The sequence below is a fragment of the Conger conger genome, chromosome 19 (assembly GCF_963514075.1).
Source record: "Conger conger chromosome 19, fConCon1.1, whole genome shotgun sequence".
NCBI lineage: Eukaryota > Metazoa > Chordata > Actinopteri > Anguilliformes > Congridae > Conger > Conger conger.
Window position 1 is genome coordinate 13236675 of NC_083778.1, and position 22500 is coordinate 13259174.

Consider the following 22500-nt stretch of genomic DNA (forward strand, 5'->3'; position numbering starts at 1 on the left):
ACGCATTCTTACTAGGGCTGCAGGTCACGGTCAGATATGCGATCACGTTGTTGAATGTTGCGACGACAATATGACTTGGGACAAATAAACTAATATTGAAGTGTGCGCAGTTCTAGGTGCCCTGCTAACATGGACCCCAGGCAATGAATAGCCTTTGCCCACTGAATAATAAAGAATTCAATCCATTATTTCTTCCATGCTTTTGTTGAACAAATTGCACATGAACAGCCACTCACTTTACCAGAACATCGATTGAAATGAATACGATTAATTGCAGTTTGAGCAGTCTTGTGCGATGTGTTTATCTTGCTGACCGTAAATACACAATATATCATGCAGCCCTAATTCTTTCTGAGGTCAACAGAGGCTACTGTCTCTGGGCTTTGCTTTCAGTAGTTTATCATATTTTTTATTTTTAGTGTATAAAATTATCAGAAGGTACTGTAGTGTATATGCCGGATTTTTTGAGACTACATAGTGCACTCCACATCATCTCCCATAAAGCATTTCAGGGCATTCCCCCGTCCCGTGAAACGCTTCCCAAACGCTTCTTTGTGGCCAAAAACGGAAGGTGTGCAATGTTTTATGAATGTTTTGTAAGAAAGACTTTGGTCTCAGTGGGACTTCCCTGAATTTAAAGGAAATAAATGAATAAAAGCCAATCGGATGGGATTTCAGTGCTGTAGTTTTCCACTTCTCTGTACTGCCCTTTGACACAAAAAAAAGCTTTGTCTTTGACTTTTACTTTCATTTCGCCTGTCGGCAGTTCACAGGTAGAATGTGGTTTTGTGTCGTTGGCTTTACGCCAAGACACTCTTAACCAGAATGACATGCAACAAAGTGCATACCCATAACCAAAGAACAAGTGCTCTAAAAGACCCTAGAACAGTGGTCTCCTACCGTAGTCCTGGAGAGCTACAGGGCCGCCTGGTTTTGTTGTTACTCTGCATTTAATGAATCAATTACAGCAGTTGATTACACAGTTATCTTGCCATAGAAACAAGTAAAGTTTCTGCTTTTCATTACATTACATTACATTAATGGCATTTTGGCAGATGCTCTTATCCAGAGCGACTTACAGTTGATTAGACTAAGCAGGAGTCAATCCTCCCCTGGAGCAATGCAGGGCTCAGGGCCTTGCTCAAGGGCCCAACGGCTTTGCGGATGTTATTGTGGCTACACCGGGGATCGAACCACCTGACCTTGCGTGTCCCAGTCATGTACCTTAACCGCTACACTACAGGCGCTGGTTTAACCCATCCCCCCCCCCCTCCCCCCCCAGGCTGCGTTCCTGGGCCAGCGGGCGCTGTCCGAGGACGACTTCCTCATGAAGGTCCTGGACGGGATGTCGTTCGCCGGGTTCGTGTCCGAGAGAGGGCCGCCGTACCGGGCCACCGACCTCTTCGACGAGGTGAGGGTCCGCTTCTGCGCCTGTGGTGCGTTGGGGGGTTCCCTTAGAGTGCGTGTGTCACATCACACATATATGTGTTAAATCTACACAGGATATCATCAGTATATGAGGGGACATTATAAAGGTACAATAGGTAAGATTGTTGTGTTAAAACATTGTTACAAGACCTGTGTAAATCCCTTCCTGTCATTGAAAAAGGCCCACTGACCTGTTGACACACCCTCTGCCTTTGTTTATAGTCCTTAAATTCAAAATATGCAGTTGACGGCCTGACATATAGCTGTACAATAATTTGAGTTAATTGGTTGAAAATTGGTTCTAGTTGCCACAGCCAATGGCGTTTCAACGTCAGCGCATTTACAGAGAACGGGGAGGGATAAACAGTGTTGTGGTTTGAAGGTTTTTGTTTTTGTTGTTGTTGTCTCTTGACCATTAGAAGTCCGAAATTACCTATTGTACCTTTCATTTGTCCAATGGGAAAATGGCCTTTTGGAGCGGAAATATCTTTATCACTTGGGGGCGACATGTTATCAGTTGGAGAAAGGAATAGCTTGAAAGCTGCTCCCTTTGGGGTAACGGGGGTGTGAATAACCGTGACCCCCCCGAACCCCGACGCTGGGCCCTGACTCTGCCTCTCCCCCCCCAGCTCATCGGCTCTCAGATGGAGCACATCCGCCTGGAGGAGGGGAGCCCCCGCAGGGTCCTGAACCATGCCAAGGAGCTCGCCGAGCTGCTCTTCAAAAACGTACAGACGCCTCACTGCCCCTTAGTGCCCCTCACTGCCCCTTAACGTCCCTCACTGCCCCTTAACGTCCCTCACTCTCCTTCTCTCTTTCTCTCCCTTATTCTGCTTCTCTCTTTCTCTCCCTCTGTCCTTCTCTCCCTTACTCTCCTTCTCTCTTTCTCTCTCTTACTCTCCTTCTCTCTTTCTCTCCCTCTGTCCTTCTCTCCTTCTCTCTTTCTCTCCCTTATTCTCCTTCTGTCCCTTACTCTCCGTCTCTCTCTTTCTCTCTCTCTCTCTCTCTCCGTTACACTCATTCTCACCCTCTCTGTCGTTCTCTTCCTCTCTCAGCTCGAGTGGCTCTCAAGCACACACTCGGCCCTGCACTGACTAGCATGAGCACACTCTTTCTCTTTCTCTCTGTTCTCTGTGTTCTCTCTCTTTCTCTTTCTCTCTGTTCTCTCTCTCTCTCTCCCTCTGTGTGGCTTGTGTTCAGAATTTCTGCAGCAGGAAACCCCCCCCCCCCCAGTCCCCAGGATCCTATAAGCTGTTTCCTGTCTTGTTGTTTTATTGAATCTCTTGCACTGTCCAATTAAAATAAAACCCAGCCCAGTGGAGACCTGGTTATGTTCCTGATGTCACGTTTAAGAACTGTGTGTGTGTAAAAGGGCTCTTTCTCCAAACACACATGTCACTGTCGGGCCAGTGAAAATGCAGAAGTCAGAATGTTTATGGGTTACAGGGATCGTTTGAAACTGGATAAAATGTCAAATGTGGATAGGATGTGGCTTTCATCGAGGTTAGTGTTGCAGCTCCAACAGCTGCAAGTTTCAAATATAATTTAGATGCCACAGTGTGGATGGCAATAAGTGATTGGCTTTTTGTCTTGTGATTCTACTGAGGTGTATCCTGTTGTAATTCAGTGTGTGTGTGCGTGCGTGTATTTCTGTGTGTGTGTGTGTGTGTGTGCACATGTGGATGTGTGTGTGCATGCGTGCTTGTCCGTGTGTGTGTGTGTTGCGTGCACGTGCGAATGTGTGTGTGTGTGCTCTGTCGTGTGTCGCGTGTGTGTGTGCGTGAATGTGTGTGTGTGTTCACTGTTGTGCGTCGTGTGTGTGTGTGTGTGCGTTCTCTGTCGTGCGTATGTGTGTGTGTGTGTGTGCGTGCGTTCTCTGTTGTGCGTTGTGTGTGTGTGTGTGCATTCTCTGTCGTGCGTGTGTGTGTGTGTGTGTGCGTTCTCTGTTGTGCGTCGTGTGTGTGCGTTCTCTGTCGTGCGTGTGTGTGTGTGTGCGTGTGTGTGTGTGTGTGTGTTCTCTGTCGTGTGTGTGTGTGTGTCTCTCCGTCGTGTGTGTGTGTGTCTCTCCCTCAGGAGAACCCGTACCCGGCGGTGGCCATGCACAAGGTGCAGAGGCCCACGGAGGGCTCGCGCGCGCGGCTCCAGCAGACGGCCTTCCCCCGCCTGGACGAGGTGGCCGTGCAGCTCCTGGTGGAGCACGCCGCCGCCAAGCTGAAGAGCGCCCCGCCCGCCGTCCGGCCCGAGGCCAAGCGCATGGTGGGCTCTGGAACCCCCCTGGGTGGGTCCCCCCGATTTAGGGCAGAGCGCTGAGGGGTATCGTAGGCCAGGCTACTCGACATCCAGGTCCTGGGGGGCTGCCGGGCCTGGAGGTGTTTACCCCACCTGATTTCATGAATGACATTACATTACATTCCATTATTGGCATTTGGCAGACGCTCTTATCCAGAGTGACGTACAGTTGATTAGACCGAGCAGGAGACAATCCTCCCCTGGAACAATGCAGGGTTAAAGGCCTTGCTCAAGGGCCCAACAGCTGTGCGGATCTTATTGTGGCTACGGGTCCCAGGCTACCTTACGGGTCCCAGTCATGCACCTTAACCACTACGCTACAGGCAGCTAATGGCCTCACTTCCTGAACCAAGCAGGTAAAATGATTAGGGAAAGCAGGTGGTGTAGCGCATGGTCGTAGCGAATACCTGCACACACTGCGGCCCCCGGGACCTGAAGTTGAGCAGCCCTGGTATAGGGTCGCCGTGGAGATGGGACGTGACTCTTGGGCAGGTGCCTCTTTGAGCAAATGGGCAGAAATACAGGACATGATGTGCAATAAGTGCAAAACTGCACAATGTATTGCACTTTAAAAAAATACAGAAAATGCTTGGGATGAATTGTTGCAAATGGGCGATTGCACAGTAACTGACATTAGAACTGCTGGATGTTTGGGGTGGTAAAGCCCAATACAGCTACGTAGTAGAGACTGATAAGAGTTATTTCCTCCTGAGGGTTATGATATGGTATGATGAAAGCATACTGTGCCGGCCTTTTATGTAACTGTATTGGACCCTACCGCTAAAATATCTTGCAGGTATAATGCCGGTTACCGTAGAATTGGCAGAATGCAGGACAAATGTATATTAAAAAGGGGTTGCTTTTTGTTGTTCGTTTAGCACCTTGTGGTTCTTATGCTAGTTGTTTTTGGCCTGCTGCTTAGACCAATGCAGCCCGCTGGCTGCTTAACCGTCTCTCGGGTCTCGACTGAAGAGCACGCTGACAGTGTTTTGACGGCGTTTTGACGGCGTTTTGACGACGTTTTGACGGTGTTTTGACGGTGTTTTGACGGTGTTTTCGCCGGTGTTTTCCCAGGCGAGGTCATGCGCAGGAACGGGAGCGTCCTGGCGAACAGCGCCCGCAGGCTGGAGGTGGTGCGGAGCTGCGTCACCTTCGTCTTCGAGAACAAGATGCTGGAGGCCAAAAAGGTGATTTCCTCGGCGCCGTCGCGCCCTTGCGTAACCATCACAAATCCCTGGGTGCCGTTCTGCTGAACTGGCCCGGAAGGCCCCCCGTATCACGTTACATAACTTTTTCTTTTATTTGCCGGGAACATCTCTCTGATTGTGAAAGTTCATGAGAAGCGAATGGCGGTCTGGAGGTGTTCCAATTACTTTCAGTTTTAAATGATGGTTATTCCCGCAACAAAGCCGTTGGAGCAGCCAAGAGGCAATTGTGAAACCAAAATTTAATTGCTTTAAACACTTTCTGTCCAAAGTCAACGGAGACTCAACTCCGGTCTAAAATAACGTGTAAGTAATGAAAAAGATAAATATCTTTGGTCAGGCGCTGGTAATGGCGTTTCTCAACACGGTCACAGGCGGTGACAAATCTCTGCACTTCGCTGACTTTAGTTGACGAGGTTGACGGTGTGCATTTGGGAACCCCCCTCTGAACCCCCCTCTGAACCCCCCTCTGAACCCCCCTCTCGCCCCCTAGCTGCTGCCGGCGGTGCTGCGGGCGCTGAAAGGCCGGGCGGCCCGTCACTGTCTGACCCAGGAGCTGAACCAGCACGTCCTGCAGAACCGCGCCGTGCTGGACGACCAGCAGTTCGACTACGTCGTGCGCATGATGAACTGCACGCTGCAGGTAGACCAGGGCCCCAGCCAGCAGGACCCACACCTACTCCTGCCTCATGGAGATGGAGTGCACGGCAATATATTGCAGTTAAATGTATTTTGTTTAAGATATTAAAACTGCTTTTTGCTGATGCAATACATTTTTTGTGCAATGCCGACGATGTATTTTTGGTATTCACATCACACTTCTGTGCTCAGGACTGCTCCCACATGGACGAGCATGGTATTGCAGCCGCCCTACTTCCCCTGGTCACTGCCTTCTGCAGAGTAAGTCCGCTGCACCCTCTCGCCAACTCCTGTCAATGGCCATCAGGTCCATATGCATCGCCATCACATGTAACCAGCAGTGAAACACTGTGTGTGCGTGTGCGTGTGCGTGTGTGTGTGTGTGTGTGTGTGCGTGTGCGTGCGTGTGCGTGCGTGTGCGTGCGTGTGTGTGAGTGTGTGTGAGTGTGTGTGAGTGTGTGCGTGTGTGCGTGTGTGAGTGTGTGAGAGTGTGTGAGAGTGTGTGAGAGTGTGTGAGAGTGTGTGAGAGTGTGTGCGTGTGTGAGAGTGTGTGAGTGTGTGAGTGTGTGTGAGTGTGTGAGAGTGTGTGCGTGTGTGTGCGTGTGTGAGAGTGTGTGAGAGTGTGTGAGAGTGTGTGAGAGTGTGTGAGAGTGTGTGTGTGTGTGTGAGAGTGTGTGAGAGTGTGTGAGAGTGTGTGAGTGTGTGTGTGCGTGTGTGTGCGTGTGTGTGTGAGAGTGTGTGAGAGAGTGTGTGTGGGACTGGGAGTGCCTGAGTGTTTATGTGCGTATGTGTGTGTGCGCATGCGTGTGTGTTTGTACATCAGCAACATATACGACGTAACTCTCATTTTACACTGTCTTTGTTTGCGAGCCTGTCTCGTATGCTTTGGCGACACGGTTGTATTGTATCATCCCGGGAGCTGGCGGTGTTTTCTCACGCTTTCTTCCGTCTTCCGCCCAAAAAAAACCGTCCTTTGCAGAAACTGGGGGCGGGCATCACGCAGTTCGCCTACAGCTGCGTGCAGGAGCACTCGGTGTGGACCAACATGCAGTTCTGGGAGGCCATGTTCTACAGCGACGTGCAGAACCACATCCGGGCGCTCTACCTGGAGGCCGGCGAGAACGGGCACGTCGGGCCGGTAAGGGCCGGGCCGGGGCGGAGCGGAGCGGAGGGGTCCGGAAGAAGGGGCCTCTCGTCTGAGGGTCCTTGGCTCTGAAGGAGCTTGTGGAGCGCGGCTGTCGTTAGCTGCTCTCGTTAGCGCTGTGGAGTGAAACATTGCGGCTCTTTTTCTCCTGAGTGGCCCCACACTGCAAACGTCTGTCTTCACTAGTATTTTAGTCTTGTAATGAGACTTAAAAAAAAAAAAAAACTTGTTTTAAGTTACTGTTGAATTTAAATTTTCTTACCCCAATGACCAATTTTGAAATGAGTCAAACTCTCTCTGTCTTTTTGTAAAAAATAAAGTAATCAAAATAGGATTTTAAGTCAAGATATAAAACTAAAACTGACTTATTTTTGGTTTTAGTCTCATTTTAAGGAAAATATTTTCTACTTGAGAGAAAGAAAAAAAAAAAAAGATTGTGATTATTACAAAACTAAAACGCGAGTTAAAACAGTCGCTTCTCGCAGTGTGACCCGTCCTCTCCCCCACCTCCCCCCCCAGGGCGAGGGGCCGGGCGGGGAGGGCGGACGGGACCCCTCGGCCCTGGAGATGGCGTCGGAGCAGCTGCGCCTGTGGCCCTCGCTGAGCGGGGACAAGCAGCAGGAGCTGGTGCAGAAGGAGGAGAGCACGGTGTTCAGCCAGGCCATCCACTACGCCAGCCGCATGAGCTACCTGCTGCTGCCGCTCGACACCAGCAAGAGCCGCCTGCTGCGCGGCTCCGGCCTGGGCGACCTGGAGAGCGTCAGCAACAGCTACGTCACCAACAGGTAACCGCGCCGACGGCTACGTCACCAACAGGTAACCGCGCCGACGGCTACGTCACCAACAGGTACGACAGCAACAGGTACGTCACCAACAGGTAACCGCGCCGACGGCTACGTCACCAACCGGTAACCGCACCGACGGCTACGTCACCAACAGGTACGACAGCAACAGGTACGTCACCAACAGGTACGTCAGCAACAGCTACGTCACCAACAGGTAACCGTGCCAACGGCTACGTCATCAACAGGTACGACAGCAACAGGTACGACAGCAACAGGTACGTCACCAACAGGTACGTCAGCAACAGCTACATCACCAACAGGTACGACAGCAACAGCTACGTCACCAGCAGGTACGTCAGCAGCAGCTACGTCACCAACAGGTAACCGTGCCGACAGCTATGTCACCAACAGGTACGTCAGTAAGAGCTACATCACAAACAGCTACGTCACCAACAGGTACGTCTACAACAACTACGTCACCAACAGGGCCAACCGGTAAGATCACTGATAGTTAACATCGCTGACAGGTGTCATCAGTGGCGATTGACTGTACCAATGCGTACTGTACTGTTTTGCACAATGTTGATCAGCCACGGACACAGGTCACGTCACAAACGGGTAACTTCACAAACCCAGATTTTCCCAATAGCCTCAGTGTCGCAGACACCTGCCGACTGTTTGTCCTCGAGTAACGTCAAGGAGGCAAAGCGACGCTCCTCTTCAGCGTCACAGAGGCTGTGTCAATATTTACTCGTATTGATTGCTTTTGTCTGCTGCGATAGTGGGGTCATTGACAGAGCTGTGAGTAATGATGTCTGCTGGGTGCACGGCACAAAATGTCAAGTCAACTCAAGTCAATTTTATTTGTATAGCCGCTTTTTACAGAGAACTGTCACCGAGACACTCCACAGAGTAACAGAAGGGTAAACGAGGGCAAACGCCAGGCCCGAACCTCCAAACAGCAAACAGTGGTGGTGAGAAATCATGTGGAGAGAGTAAAAGAGGGATAATTACAGCACAACCATTTACTTTTGCCACATATCCTACTAAATGAACCACTTGCACATGGATTATTTCACACTTCAGCAGTCTCAATGCCTAAAATCAAAAAGCCCTCCACCCCCCCTCTCTGGTCCTCCCCCAGCTAATCCTCCCTGAAGTTGTGAATGTTGGGGTCCTGGGGCGCACACTTGATCCCCCCCGTGTAGCACGGCAGCTGTTGCAGGAAGTGAGGTCGTTCTCCACAGATTCTTAATTTAGGATCCTGAGACTTACGGGGAGCCCCAGAGGCGAGTCCAGTGACTCAAAAATATTAGGGGCTGCTTCACAGAGTCGCTCACAAAATGGTCTTAGTCCTCCCTCCTGGTCTCCCCCGCCCCCCTTTCTGATATCCCTATCCCTCTTGTCTAACCCCCCCCCCCCCCCCCCAAAAAAGAAAAATTGCACTTATGATGACTATATGTTTAGAACAACACTTTGTGTATTTTACTAATTATGGATGTGATGCTTTAACTTGTGGAAGAACCTATGCACTATCGCTTTGGATTAAAAGCGTCTGCTAAATGACAAAAATGTAAAATGTAAATGGTCTGTCTTAAGAAGTGTTTTTTGTCTTGTAGTCATGTTTTTAAAAATCGTGAAGTTATTGTTTGCTTGACAATTTTCTTACCCCATTAGGGCAAATCATAATGCGACGGTAAAACTGTTTAATACGACATTTGTATCTTATTTAGTAAAAAAAGTAATGGAAATAATATTTGAAACCTAAATATAAGGCGAAAGTGTTTGCTTGGGGCGGCCTGTAGCGTAGTGGTTAAGGTAAATGACTGGGACACGCAAGGTCGGTTAATGCCATTAATGTAATGTAATGTAATGTTGAGATTGACTGGTTTAGTTTTTTTTTTCCGCTGAGTTCACGCGGCGGTGCTGCTGAGTCTGTCGCGGTTCATGGGCTGGACCGGGTCCGTGTTTGTTTTGCGCTCTCAGCATCGCGGGCAGTGTGGCGGGCAGCTACGACACGGAGAGCGGCTTCGAGGACGTGGAGAGCTCGGACGTGGCCAACTCGGTGGTGCGCTTCATCAACCGCTTCGTGGACAAGGTGTGCAACGAGAGCGGCGTGACCAACGAGCACCTGAAGGCCCTGCACACCATGATCCCAGGTACTGTGTTCCCCCCCGCCGGGAGTGAGCGGTAGGCCCCCTTTAGAGAGAGAGAGAGAGGTACGCCCCATTGTGGGTAAGAGAATTGGGCCCCGTTCTAGGCAAAGGAGTTACAGTAGGCCTCTTTCTGGTCAAGAGAGGTAGACCCCATTCTCGGCAAGAGGTAGGCCCCATTATGGGTAAAAGAGGTAGGCCCCCATTTAGAGAGAGAGGTGTAGGCCCCATTGTAGGAGAGAGGTTTATGCCCCAATATAGGTGAGAGAATTCTGTCCCATTCTTGGCAAGGGAGTTACAGTAGGCTTAATTCTGGCCAAGAAAGGTAGACCCCATTCTAGGTAAGAGAATTGGGCCCCATTCTAGGCAAGGGAGCTACAGTAGGCCTCATTCTGGTCAAGAGAGGTAGCCCCCATTCTAGGCAAGAGGTAGGCCCTATTCTAGGTGAGAGAGGTAAGTCCTATTGTAGAAAAGGCTCATGCATAAATTGCTGTACTTCAATGGCATCCTTAATCACCTTGCTGTTGCTCAGCAGGCCTTGCGTCAACTTGAGTCTGTTTTATACTTTTACAGTCTGTTTTACACTTTTACAGTTTACATGACAGTGCTCCTGCTTTGATCTCCTCTGCACTCCTCTGCTCTGTTCTGTTCCTCTCCTCTCCGCTCCGCAGACATCGTTCAGATGCACATCGAGACCCTGGATGCGGTCCACAGGGAGAGTAAGAGACTGCCCCCGATCCAGAAGGTAACCCGGATGTGTCTGTTTTACCCTCACGCTTCACGAGAGGCTGTCGAGCTGTGGTAGAGCACGGTTGTTGCGTGGGAGCGCACTTATCTGAAACTCGTGTGCCAGGAGGAAAGATGGCCGACACATCAGGCTGAACATGTCCCATTTAGGCAGATGGGGGCAGGTACATCTCATAATGGAGTAATTTAAGGAGGAGTCCATCCTTTTTACGAAAAAAGGAAAGAGGCTTTTCTCCCGTTCTTCCTTCAAAAGTAGCACAGCTTAGGCTTTGCGGAATGCGTTATCATCATAATCTAAGCTTTCCCTTTAAAAAAAAAAAAAAAAGACCCAGATATTGAGTTAGTCTCTACCTGCCTGTCTCATAGAGACAAAGGAAGGCATTCATCTGCGGCATTCACCTCCCGGTGATCTCCCGCAGGCCCGAAGGCCCAGATAACCAGCCGCCCGGCTCCCGCTGGAGAGCGCCGTTTCCGTGCGGCATCGCTAATCCCACGGCTGTAACGGCCAACGAGGCTCTTAAGCGCCTGGCTCCGTCACCTTCCAACACGCGCATTAGCGTTAGCCCTACCTCCAGCAGGTCTCTCAATGCAGTCTCCCGTCAGCTCCCCCCGGTTCACATTGCCAGAGCTGAAACGGGGTCCGTCTTGGCTCGCTGCGGCGTAGCTGGCCCTCTGTCTGACTGTGTAACTGAGAGCGGTAACGGGAAAGGGGCAGTGAAAGTGATCTCGGCTTCGCTACACGCCCTGAAGGCAGAAACCTCAGATTCGTATGTTTATGTTTAGCGTGTGTTCGCCGCTTTCGAACCATGCTGAAATCATTTTTGAGCGTTAATGTTTTGTTTGATAATTACTTCTTTTTTGCGAAAAAGTGATGAGGCTCTGTGTGTTTTTCATTTGCTGCTTAGATGTTGGCGAACATATGAGGTTCACACAAAATGGTGGACGGGTAGTATCGGGGGAAAGCTGGCCATGTAGACAATGCTTGTGCTCCTGCTGTTGGGTTGTCCTGATGCTGGGTTGTCCTGCCGTTGGGTTGTCCTGACGCTGGGTGCCTCGTACCCCCCTCTGTGTCCCGCAGCCCAAACTGCTGATGCCCGCTCTGCTCCTGGGGGAGGAGCTGGTGATGGAGGGCATGAGGGTCCACCTCCTTCCGGACGGGCGGGACGAGGTCACCGGGGTCACGGGGGGTCCGCCCCTGCTGCCCGCCGAGGGGGCCATCTTCCTCACCACCTACCGCCTCATCTTCAAAGGCACCCCAACCGACCCCCTGGGTGAGTTAAGTCTCTGACCCCCCACCCCCTTGACCCCGCTGTGACCCCCACGGGGCTGTAAATCAGCGAGGCCGCTAACGCTAACACTAACGTTTGGGGGGGGCCCCCCCCACTTCCTCCTTGCCTCCACAGTGGGGGAGCAGGTGCTGACCCGGTCCTTCCCCGTGGCCTCGCTCACCAAGGAGAAGAAGATCTCCGTCTGCCTGCCCATGGACCAGTTCATCCAGGAGGGCCTGCAGCTGCGATCCGGATCCTTCCAGGTAAGAGTGGAGCCCCGCCCTCCGGTAGCTCTTGGGTTGCGGCCCTGCAGGTGCTGTTCATGGACGAGGCCTGGGTTTTGAAAGTGACAGAGGCTTCTCCCTCATGCCCCAAATGCCCCTGCTCTTGTGAACAGCCCCGAGTTCTGTAGCTCGCTGATATCTGTCTGATAACGTAGTTCTGTAATTACCCTTTGAAGACTCTCGTTTTTTTTTTTGGAATGTTTTTGTTTAAATTATAAGTCAGTGTTCTCAGTGTTCCGTCATCATTAGAGCGTTCAGTTAAGAACATCCTAATCGGGGACAGTATTTATGCTCTCACATCTGAAAGGGTTTCAATGTGCTTTTGCGTGACTTGCCCATCTGTTGCACGCAAGGAATGCACATAACCCCTCTTCTCCGCAGCTGATGAAGATCGCCTTTGACGAGGAGGTGGCCTGCGACCTGGCGGAGGTCTTCCGGAAACATCTGCACAAGCTGCGCTACCCGCAGCACGTCCACGGCACCTTCGCCTTTACCGCCGGCCATTTCGGCAAGATGGCGGTCGAGCACAAGAGCAAGGACAAGAACCAGTCTCTAAAGTAAGATCAGGCTGAAGAACCAGTCTCTAAAGTAAGATCAGGCTGAAGAACCAGTCTCTCAAGTAAGATCAGGCTGAAGACCCAGTCTCTAAAGTAAGATCAGGCTGAAGAACCAGTCTCTAAAGTAAGATCAGGCTGAAGAACCAGTCTCTCAAGTAAGATCAGGCTGAAGAACCAGTTTCTAAAGTAAGGTCAGGCTGAAGAACCAGTCTCTCAAGTAAGATCAGGCTGAAGAACCAGTCTCTAAAGTAAGATCAGGCTGAAGAACCAGTCTCTAAAGTAAGATCAGGCTGAAGAACCAGTCTCTCAAGTAAGATCAGGCTGAAGACCCAGTCTCTAAAGTAAGATCAGGCTGAAGAACCAGTCTCTAAAGTAAGATCAGGCTGAAGAACCAGTCTCTCAAGTAAGATCAGGCTGAAGAACCAGTTTCTAAAGTAAGGTCAGGCTGAAGAACCAGTCTCTCAAGTAAGATCAGGCTGATGAACCAGTCTCTAAAGTAAGATCAGGCTGAAGAACCAGTCTCTAAAGTAAGATTAGGCTGAAGAACCAGTCTCTAAAGTAAGATCAGGCTGAATAACTAGCCTTAAGGCCCTATATATACACTCAGTGAGCACTTTATAAGGTAGTTATTAGGCTTATTTCTACTGCTGTAGCCATGATTCGTTGTGTGTTCAGAGATGCCACTGTTGAAATGTGTGGTTATTTCCGTTACTGTCACCTTTGATTGGTCTGCCGATTCTAATAGTTTTTTTCATTTTGGCCTTTCACTTTTGTATGTGTGGGCAGGGGTTTGTCATGGTGTGTTGAAGGGCATACAGTTGACCCCCAAAGGTTGGCAGGGGGGAGGGGGTAGGGGGGGTGGGGGTTTGGTTTGGAGCTAGTCTTAAGGCCAGTTTTCATTTAGGCAGTGTGTGATTGGCTGATGGATTTCGCTATGTTCTCCTCAACATTTCATCGTTGCTTGACTTTGATATTGAGCTTTTCGTCTGTCTGGTCGGCAGCATACAGGCACAGAAATATTGTCATTGTATTCGTCAAGCTCAGCGAATGTGTGTTCTTCCATTTTGTCTATTTTGAGGTTAGGGCTGTTGATGACTTTACACCTAGCTAAAGATTACAGGAGAACATTTGATCATAATGTTCATAATAACTGTGCCGGGAGTAAATGGGGTAAAAGTGGAATAAAATTTAATTCTCAGCGATAGTCACAATCATGATGGCAACAGCACAAATTGTGTGCGGCCCTAGTCTGAACTAAGGTGCTGTAAATGCGATAATCACCTTTGGCATCGATCGTAACAATCATCACCTAACCGTAAACTGGCCTTTCCAAGTATCATCAGGTTATTGTTTAATCTTGTTCTTTTTTAAAAAAAATGTCTTGTCTTATTCATTGAATTTTGTCGCTGACGAAAATCATTGGCCGCATGAACGCTGTGTGACGGTGAAGTGACACCTTTTGAGTCGCAACCTAAAAAAAAAAGCGAAAGCCGCCAGCTTGGCGGGACTTTCAGATGCTCCCTTCGGGGCCTGGGGTGAAGTGACCCCCCCCGCCCCCCCACCCCCACGCGCGCCGCCCGGGGGTCAGGTGACGTCGGGAGGAGACAGCGGTGGCATCGGCGGCCATTTTGTCTCCCCGCTCGGCTGACGGTGTGTTTGTGCCGCAGCCCCTGGCAGGCTCACGAGCTGCTCCACGGCCTCAAGTCGGGCGTTTGCACGCTGGGCCGCGTGGGCCACTCCACCACGTAAGGCCACGGAGACCCCTCCTCCCCTCCGCTCGGGGTGTTGAACGAGGCATTAGCACTGATTAGCGCCGGTACTCAGTCGAACCCGCATGCGGGGTAACTTTAGCCCCCAGCGAACGGAGAGACCTCATTTTCTCACGGCTCTGTAAACCACTCGTTTGAAGCGTTTGTTTTTTTTTTTGTGTGTTTTTTTTTTTTTTTTTTTTCTTTATCCTCTGTCTAAACTTGCAGTTGAACGCTCTATTTGGATGAAGATGAAAGCGGAGTTTTGACGTAATGGTGCGATTCTCACACTCGCACGTAATTTTCCTTTCGTTTGGCCAGTAAATAAACGACCTCAAGGCCGTTAACATTCCCCATTCTGATAGGTGAGCCGTCACGAGGTCATCCTTTGGCCTCTGGCCTCTGGCCTCTGACCTCTGACCTGTGCCAGTGCTAGTGCCTATTTCAGACCCGTGAAGGATCTAGAATCTGGACCTGATTCCTTTCTGCATGCCTTGGACACCTCTGATTTCTCAGTCCCCTCTGTAGCTCATGATTGGAGGCCTTGTACATTCACACATGCACACACACACTCACACACCCAAATGCGCATGCTCACAGAAATACACAAACATGCGCGCACACACACACACACACACACACCGCACAAAAACAGATGCACGCACACACATGCGCATATACACACACACACACACACACACACACACACAATGAGTAATATCTCATTCTGCCGCCATTGGGAGTCATGGTAACCGTGCGCTTTGATGTGCCTGGAGGGTTCACCTCCCCCGCCCGTCAGGAGCCACCCTGGCGGGATTAAAAGCGTGCCGCGACCCGTCGGCCTGCCGGGGGGGCAGGGCGGGGCGGGGCGCTGGGGCGGAGGGGGGTTCGTTACACACCATCGGCTCCGCCTGTCACGTCTCTCTCTCCCCCCGTCTCTGCCTCATAATTTCCGGTCACACCTCTCCACACTGGTTCACCTTTAACACGGTTTCCTCTGTCTCTTCTGTCTACTCTGTGTTCCTCGATCACCGCCGGACTGCTGGGGCTCACAGGCACTGCATTGCTTTCTCACGGGTCCTGGCGTGGGACCGATCCCGCCAATACCGCCAATACCGCCAATACCGCCTTTCTCTTTTTCATCACACGGTGGCTTGGGCTGGCTGCATGGGAATGGCGCTGAGCATTGCTCATTCACCCAAAAAGAAATACTCCAGAAGTGCATCACCTGAAACGCTTTCTCTCTCTCTCTCTCCGTCGATCCGTCTGTCTGTCCCGCCCCTCCCCCTCACTCTCCTGTAGAACTCTCTCCAAAAACCTGGTGAAGAGCGCCAAGCGGACGATTGGTCGACAGGTCGTGACCCGGAAGAAGTACTCGCCGCCCACGTGGGAGAGTCGGACCAGTCTGCAGTCCCAGGGGGAGGAGGATGAAATCTCAGGTACACTGCAAAAAAACCCTGAAAATACGTCAATCACTACGTATTTTCCTCTTATACTGAGACACACTACCAAAACATTGTATAGCTGTACAATAATTCAAGCTCATTGGTTGAAAATTGGTTCTAATTGCCACAGCCAATGGTGTTTCAACTTCAGCGCGTTCATAGAGAAGGGGGAGGGATAAACAGTGTTGTGGTTTCAGCGTATTTGTATTTGTTATTCCTCTCCTAACCGTTAAAAGGGGCAGCCTGTCGCGTAGTGGTTAAGGTACATGACTAGGACCCGCAAGGTCGGTGGTTCTAATCCCGGTGTAGCCACAATAAGATCCTCACAGCCGTTTGGCCCTTGAGCAAGGCCCATAACCCTGCATTGCTGCAGGGGAGGATTGTCTCCTGCTTAGTCTAAATAACTGTACGTCGCTCTGGATAAGAGTGCCAAATGCCAATAATGTAATGTAAAAGTCCAAAATTACCGATTGTACCTTTAAAGCAAGCTAATATTTTCTATTTGAGAGAACACAATAAGATCTTGAATCTCATGACTTGACTAAAATGTTTGTCCAGAGTCATTTTTGGCAGTGTATAGCTTGCACCACACTGTTGTTGCAGCAAATATTCTTGGATGTGTCAGATTTCCTGTTTGTTGTTCTCTGTGAAAAGGATGTTGTCTGTTTCCAGAAACTTGTCAATTGCTTCCTTATGATTTCTAAATCTCGATTACGATTGATTTATTTTACTTGTTCTTTTCTCCTCACGTTTTGTGACTCATGCATTATTTTTATGCTACTGCCGGGCCTTCAAATGTATCAGAACCAGGAAGGTGCTGAGCTTTGGCAGAACAATTCATTATCATTTTTCTTGATGTTAGTGTTTAAACAGCAATGTTTGACTTTTTATTTACAATCCGTCCACATGCATATACACGCACCAATAACTGCACTGATAAGGTATCAGTGCTCGCAGGAATAAACAGAAGCAGGCTGTGTAAGTGTATTGGCACTGAAGCACTTGGGCCTGTGCCATCCATCCTGCCGGTCGGTGCTAGATTAGTCAGTGTGTCAGTCCAACCAAATATTATTTGATATATTGGCCTTTACAAAGGAAATTTATGTTGAAATAATTGTTTGTTGCTCGATGCTTTTGCAACTCAAGCAGACCACCCTGTAGTGCCGTGACAGTAATACAAGCAAGGTGTATGACTCCATCCTTTTGGCACACATTGGCGACATTGGCTTAGGCGGTAAGAGCAGTCGTCTGGCAGTCCGAATGTTTGCCGAATGTTCGATCCCAGACTGGGTGTGTCGAAGTGATTCTGAGCAAGACGCCTAACTCCCAAAGGCTCCTGATGAGCTGGTTGGTGCCTTGCATGGCAACCAATCGCTGTTGGTGTGTGAGTGTGTGTATGAATGGCATGAGAAGCATCTATTGTACAGCACTTTGGATAAAGACGCTATTTAAATACCAGCCATTTACCATTTACCATTTACGATACTCCATGCTGCACCCGCAAGACTCCAAGCTACACATGTATGACTCCAATATACACATGACTCCATTTTGTTTAATCATTGTGACTCCATTTTGCTTAGTCATTGTGACTCCATTTTGTTTCATCATTGTGACTCCATTTTGTTTAATCATTGTGACTCCATTTTGTTTCATCATTGTGACTCCATTTTGTTTCATCACTGTGACTCCATTTTGTTTAATCATTGTGACTCCATTTTGTTTAATCACTGTGACTCCATTTTGTTTCATCACTGTGACTCCATTTTGTGTCGCAGTGTCCGAGGAGGCGGAGCAGAGCTCCCTCACCCTGTCCTCCACCATCAAGCCGTCAGACCGCCAGACCATGAGCAGCGTGGTGGAGCGGGCCTGTTGCCGCGACTACCAGCGGCTGGGCCTGGGCACGCTCAGTAGCAGCCTGACGCGCTCCAAGAGCGAGCCGTTCCGCATCTCCACGCTCAACCGCATGTACAGCGTGTGTCGCAGGTGCGTTTCCCCTACACCCCCAACGCCCCGAGCACAGGTAACACACCTCCCCTACACCCCCAACGCCCCCAGCACAGGTAACACACCTCCCCTACACCCCCAACGCCCCCAGCACAGGTAACACACTTCCCCTACACCCCCAACGCCCCCAGCACAGGTAACACACCTCCCCAATACCCCCAACGCCCCGAGCACAGGTAACACACCTCCCCTACACCCCCAACGCCCCCAGCACAGGTAACACACCTCCCCAATACCCCCAATGCCCCGAGCACAGGTAACACACCTCCCCAATACCCCCAATGCCCCCAGCACAGGTACCACACATCCCCAATACCTCCAATGCCCCCAGCACAGGTACCACACCTCCCCAATACCTCCAATGCCCCCAGCACAGGTAACACACCTCCCCAATACCCCCAATGCCCCCAGCACAGGTAACACACCTCCCCAATACCCCCAATGCCCCAAGCACAGGTACCACACCTCCCCTACACCCCCAATGCCCTGAGCACAGGTAACACACCTCCCCAATACCCCCAATGCCCCCAGCACAGGTAACACACCTCCCCAATACCCCCAATGCCCTGACAGGTGGGACCAGGCCTGGGTCAAATACCTCACTGTTTAGGAATTCAAATACTTCTCTGTGCTCCACTGATCTTGCCTGGTGCAAATGGACCAGATGGCTGGGTTTGCACTTTGTGGTTCCAGTACACCAGCCGAGCTTAGTAAAGCATAGAAAAGTATTTGAATCCAAAACAGTTACGTATTTGACCCAAGTCTGGAGTAGAGCCGATCTGGTCACTGAACAACATGCTTTACTTCAGATTTCCATTGCCAGAAGTTGTTCTCAATCTACAATATTCCTTCAGAGTAGATACACATTGAGCCTGATTTAGAGACCTTTAGCACACGCACAACCTTTGGGCACAGTCTATGTTTTGCACCAATCGTTGCTTGTGTTATTAGGTACGTGCTGGGTTTGAGTAAATGAGGCCCATTGTTTTTTGTGAACACACTGTACATTGTAGAATAAGCATGTGTAAGTGTTTCTATAAATATACATGTTATTTCCTAAATCCACCTAGTTTTAGCTCTTAACAGGACTGTGTGCAGTTGCACAAGTGTTTCCTTGCTATTCAAGGGGTTTACATTACACAGCACTTAAAATACTGTATTAACAATGGCCGCGTCAGTGTGATGATGCATGGCTCAATTCCTCTTTATTTCTTTAAAATCCATTTCGTAATAGCAGCCATGGGCATTTTTATGAATTTGCATTTATCAACTAAATTGCGTGTGCGTGCGTGCGTGTTCAGACCTGGCGGATCGCTAACCGACCGCGCTGCGATGTGAAGCGAGTGTGAGGTTGCGACAGTGTTGAGTCACAGGAGGGTCGTGCGTTACTGACGCCCTGCTCTCCCGCGGCGCAGTTACCCCGGGCTGCTGGTCGTGCCCCAGAGCATCCCGGACGGGCCCATCCAGCGGATCTCGCGCTGCTACAGGCAGAGCCGCTTCCCCGTGGTGTGCTGGAGGAGCTCCCGCACCAAGGCCGTGCTCCTGCGCTCCGCCGGCCTCCACGGCAAGGGCGTGGCAGGCTTCTTCAAGTCCCCCAACGCCCCCAGCACAGGTAACACACCTCCCCCAACGCCCCCAGCACAGGTAACACACCTCCCCTATACCCCCAACTCCCCGAGCACAGGTACCTTACCTCCCCTAACACCCCCAGCACAGGTACCTCACCTCCCCTAACACCCCCAGCCCAGTTACCACACCTCCCCTACACCCCCAACACCCCCAGCCCAGGTAACACACCTCCCCTACACCCCCAGCACAGGTAACACACCTCCTCTAACACCCCCAGCACAGGTACCACACCTCCCCTAACACCCCCAGCACAGGTACCACACCTCCCCTAACACCCCCAGCCCAGGTAACACACCTACCCTAACACCCCCAGCCCAGGTAACACACCTCCCCTACACCCCCAGCACAGGTAACACACCTCCCCTAACACCCCCAGCACAGGTACCACACCTCCCCTAACACCCCCAGCCCAGGTAACACACCTACCCTAACACCCCCAGCCCAGGTAACACACCTGCCCTAACAGCCCCAGCACAGGTAACACCCCTCCTACACCCCTAACACTCCCAGCTCAGGTAACACACTCACCTACACCCCTAACACCCCTAACACCCCCAGCCCAGGTGACACACCCTAGCCTATAGTTGTACAGAAATGGACACACAGTGAGTTGCTGTTTTTACTGTACAGCATATTGACTGAGTGGGTACAGTCATGATTGACAGGGCCGTGTCTGGGTTCCCCCCCCCCCCCCCCAGCAGGCCCCTCGCAGACGGACTCCAGCAGCCTGGAGCAGGAGAAGTACCTGCAGGCCATAATCAGCTCCATGCCCTCGTACTCCGAGCCCAGCGGACGCAGCACGCTCAGCGGCTTCAGCTCCGCCCACATGAGTGCCTCCGGTAGGGCCCGCCACCGAGAAGCCTATCGCCTTATATCTACACTCAACATCGTATTTCTATTACCTTGTTTGCAAAATAATCATTGCATTTTCCTCTTATACTGAGACAATTATTACAGTTTTTTGGCCAACCTTTTTTGCAAAATAATTATTGCATTTTCCTCTTATACCGGGACATTTATTACAGTTTTTTTGCTAACCTTTTTTGCAAAATAATTATTGCATTTTCCTCTTATACTGAGACATTTATTTTAGTTTTTCTTTTGCTAAATCAGGCAGAAATATTGCCAATGAGGTTCTAAGATGTAACAATGGAATAAGAAAATGTAACTTAAGTGATATTAAGTCTCGTTACAAGACAAAAACACTGAAGACTTTTTGCAATGCCCCCCATTTTCCTCACCATCCCCAGGCACCCCCCAACAACACCACCCCCTGCCCAACCCACCACCTTCTATATTCTGAGGCAATCCTTTGCAGCCAAGCTCAACGAGCCAAACTGTGGGAACTGCAGTCGGGTTTGGGATTTGTGTGGGCGACCAATCCTGCAGCCACGGGTGTGGGCGGGGCGGGGCGGGGCGGGGCGGGGGCGCGGTCGCGGTCTGAGGTTGACAGCGCGCTCCTCTGTGTTTTCCCGGGGTCCAGACACGTCGGACCGGCTGAGGCAGCCTAAGATCGGAGCCCTCATGAAGCAGGTGATGGGAGGCAGAGAGGAGGCCTCTGGGACCTTCAGCAGGGGAGGTGAGAGTCGGTCTGTCAACGCCGCAGATTCAGGCCGCAAACGGCCACAATACGACAATCCTAACAGGTGTTTTTGTGTCATCCTGAGGGTTAAAATCCTGTTTCTTCTGCTTTTATGCGAAGTAATTCAGTTCAATTCGGTTTTATTTGAGTATCGTATTTTTGTAGAAGACCTTCTCAGAGATGTTTTACAGAGTAGCAGCGGAGCGCAGGCCAGACCTAAACCCACAAAATAAATCAATTTTAACAAATCAAAATCGCTTGGACAGGTTAATAAGACAAAAAGCTAAAAATCTAAACTAAAAAGCTAATATTTTCTACTTGAGAAAAAAAAATGTCTTGACCATTGACTAGACAAGACTTTTTTTTTTTGCAGTGTATAACAGGAAACATTTGCACTCATCATAGCAGATGGAAGTTTTGATGCAGCCAAAAGTGCACGGTGCCGGCAGTATTCTCTCTGATTCGCTGGTCTGAACCAATCATATGCTGCTGTGGAGAGCCAGGCATTTTGGTCTGTTCAAACAAGTCAGTGATTGACAGCTCATTGTAGCCCCACCCTTTAAGCGCTTTGTGAAAGGTCAGTCTTTTCACACTCGTTGACGCCATCTTAAAATGGCTGCCTGCCTGTGCAAATTCCAGAAAAGGCTAGCATGCATTGCAAAAGTCCCGCCCACACACCTAAGATTCGAGTGTATTAGGCTTTTAATGGCAATACTGTACGGGATATTTACCATGAAAATATTTTTAAATAACCATTTTAAGCCATATCCATGATGCATCTATGTTGATAAATAAATTCTCCATTCGCTGTATTTGCTATTCTAAAATAAAACATTTTTATGTTCTGTTCTGTTTGCGGAGGAGGGGTGAGTGTGGTGACACAGCCTGTGGGGGCTGTTAAAAAAAAAACAGTCAACCTTGGAATCGAAAAACGGAGACACTGTATAAAGACAAAAGCAGTAGAACAGATTTGAAATGTAGTCGGAGCTGAGTGGGCAGGGTTGAGGACGGGGGAGGAGACGTCTTTGATCGTAAACACACAACCACAGCGAGGCTTAAAAAAAATCCTGCCTTGCATGCCTCTAAAATGAAGCTGGCTATTTACAGTGTTTACTGCACTGGCTGTTCCACTCCCTCTGAGTTAAATTAAACATTACGTTACTTTACATTACGTGGCATTTAGCAGACGCTCTTATCCAGAGCGACGTACAACAAAGTGCAAATCAAACACAAGAACAAGTGCAAAGTGGACCTGAGAGGACAGTACAGTTCCGAGTCCAAGTGTAAACATACAGAAATTCAGAACCCTTGAAGAGTACAATCAACTTTCAAACTAGCATGCCACAGTTGGCAGCTAGAACACCGCCACTCAGAACTAAGCCACTCAAAGATGAGGATGGGCCGTGTACGATGGGTGCTGTGTGTAGGTGGAGGAGGCGGAAGGCGGTTCTGTGTGGTTTCTGGTGAGCGGCTGTATCCATGGTAACGGGCCTCTCTGTCCTGTTTAACCCCTAGCGCTGGGTCAAAGGGCGGGGGTCGTTTCCCTCTCTCAACCCAGAGCTTCCGGGGCGGGCCGAAACAGTCCCAGAG

General features: G+C 50.1%; 1 protein-coding gene across 3 annotated transcripts in view; it reads left to right on the top strand.

The window, feature by feature from the left end:
- The window catches only part of LOC133119084 (myotubularin-related protein 5-like), a 67614-nt gene that overhangs the window by 33785 nt on the left and 11329 nt on the right, over window positions 1–22500 (top strand). For 2 of the 3 annotated variants that reach the window (XM_061229488.1, XM_061229489.1), the window contains 20 exons: window positions 1283–1411; window positions 2058–2156; window positions 3502–3706; window positions 4792–4904; window positions 5416–5565; window positions 5754–5822; window positions 6541–6699; window positions 7225–7490; window positions 9477–9649; window positions 10315–10388; window positions 11469–11661; window positions 11794–11921; window positions 12324–12499; window positions 14167–14244; window positions 15550–15686; window positions 17471–17678; window positions 19115–19311; window positions 20027–20167; window positions 20812–20907; window positions 22426–22500. In XM_061229488.1, coding sequence (XP_061085472.1) covers window positions 1283–1411; window positions 2058–2156; window positions 3502–3706; window positions 4792–4904; window positions 5416–5565; window positions 5754–5822; window positions 6541–6699; window positions 7225–7490; window positions 9477–9649; window positions 10315–10388; window positions 11469–11661; window positions 11794–11921; window positions 12324–12499; window positions 14167–14244; window positions 15550–15686; window positions 17471–17678; window positions 19115–19311; window positions 20027–20167; window positions 20812–20907; window positions 22426–22500 — 2866 coding nt within the window. The remainder of the gene's footprint in view (window positions 1–1282; window positions 1412–2057; window positions 2157–3501; window positions 3707–4791; window positions 4905–5415; window positions 5566–5753; window positions 5823–6540; window positions 6700–7224; window positions 7491–9476; window positions 9650–10314; window positions 10389–11468; window positions 11662–11793; window positions 11922–12323; window positions 12500–14166; window positions 14245–15549; window positions 15687–17470; window positions 17679–19114; window positions 19312–20026; window positions 20168–20811; window positions 20908–22425) is intronic. The other variant, XM_061229490.1, reaches the window with a different exon arrangement.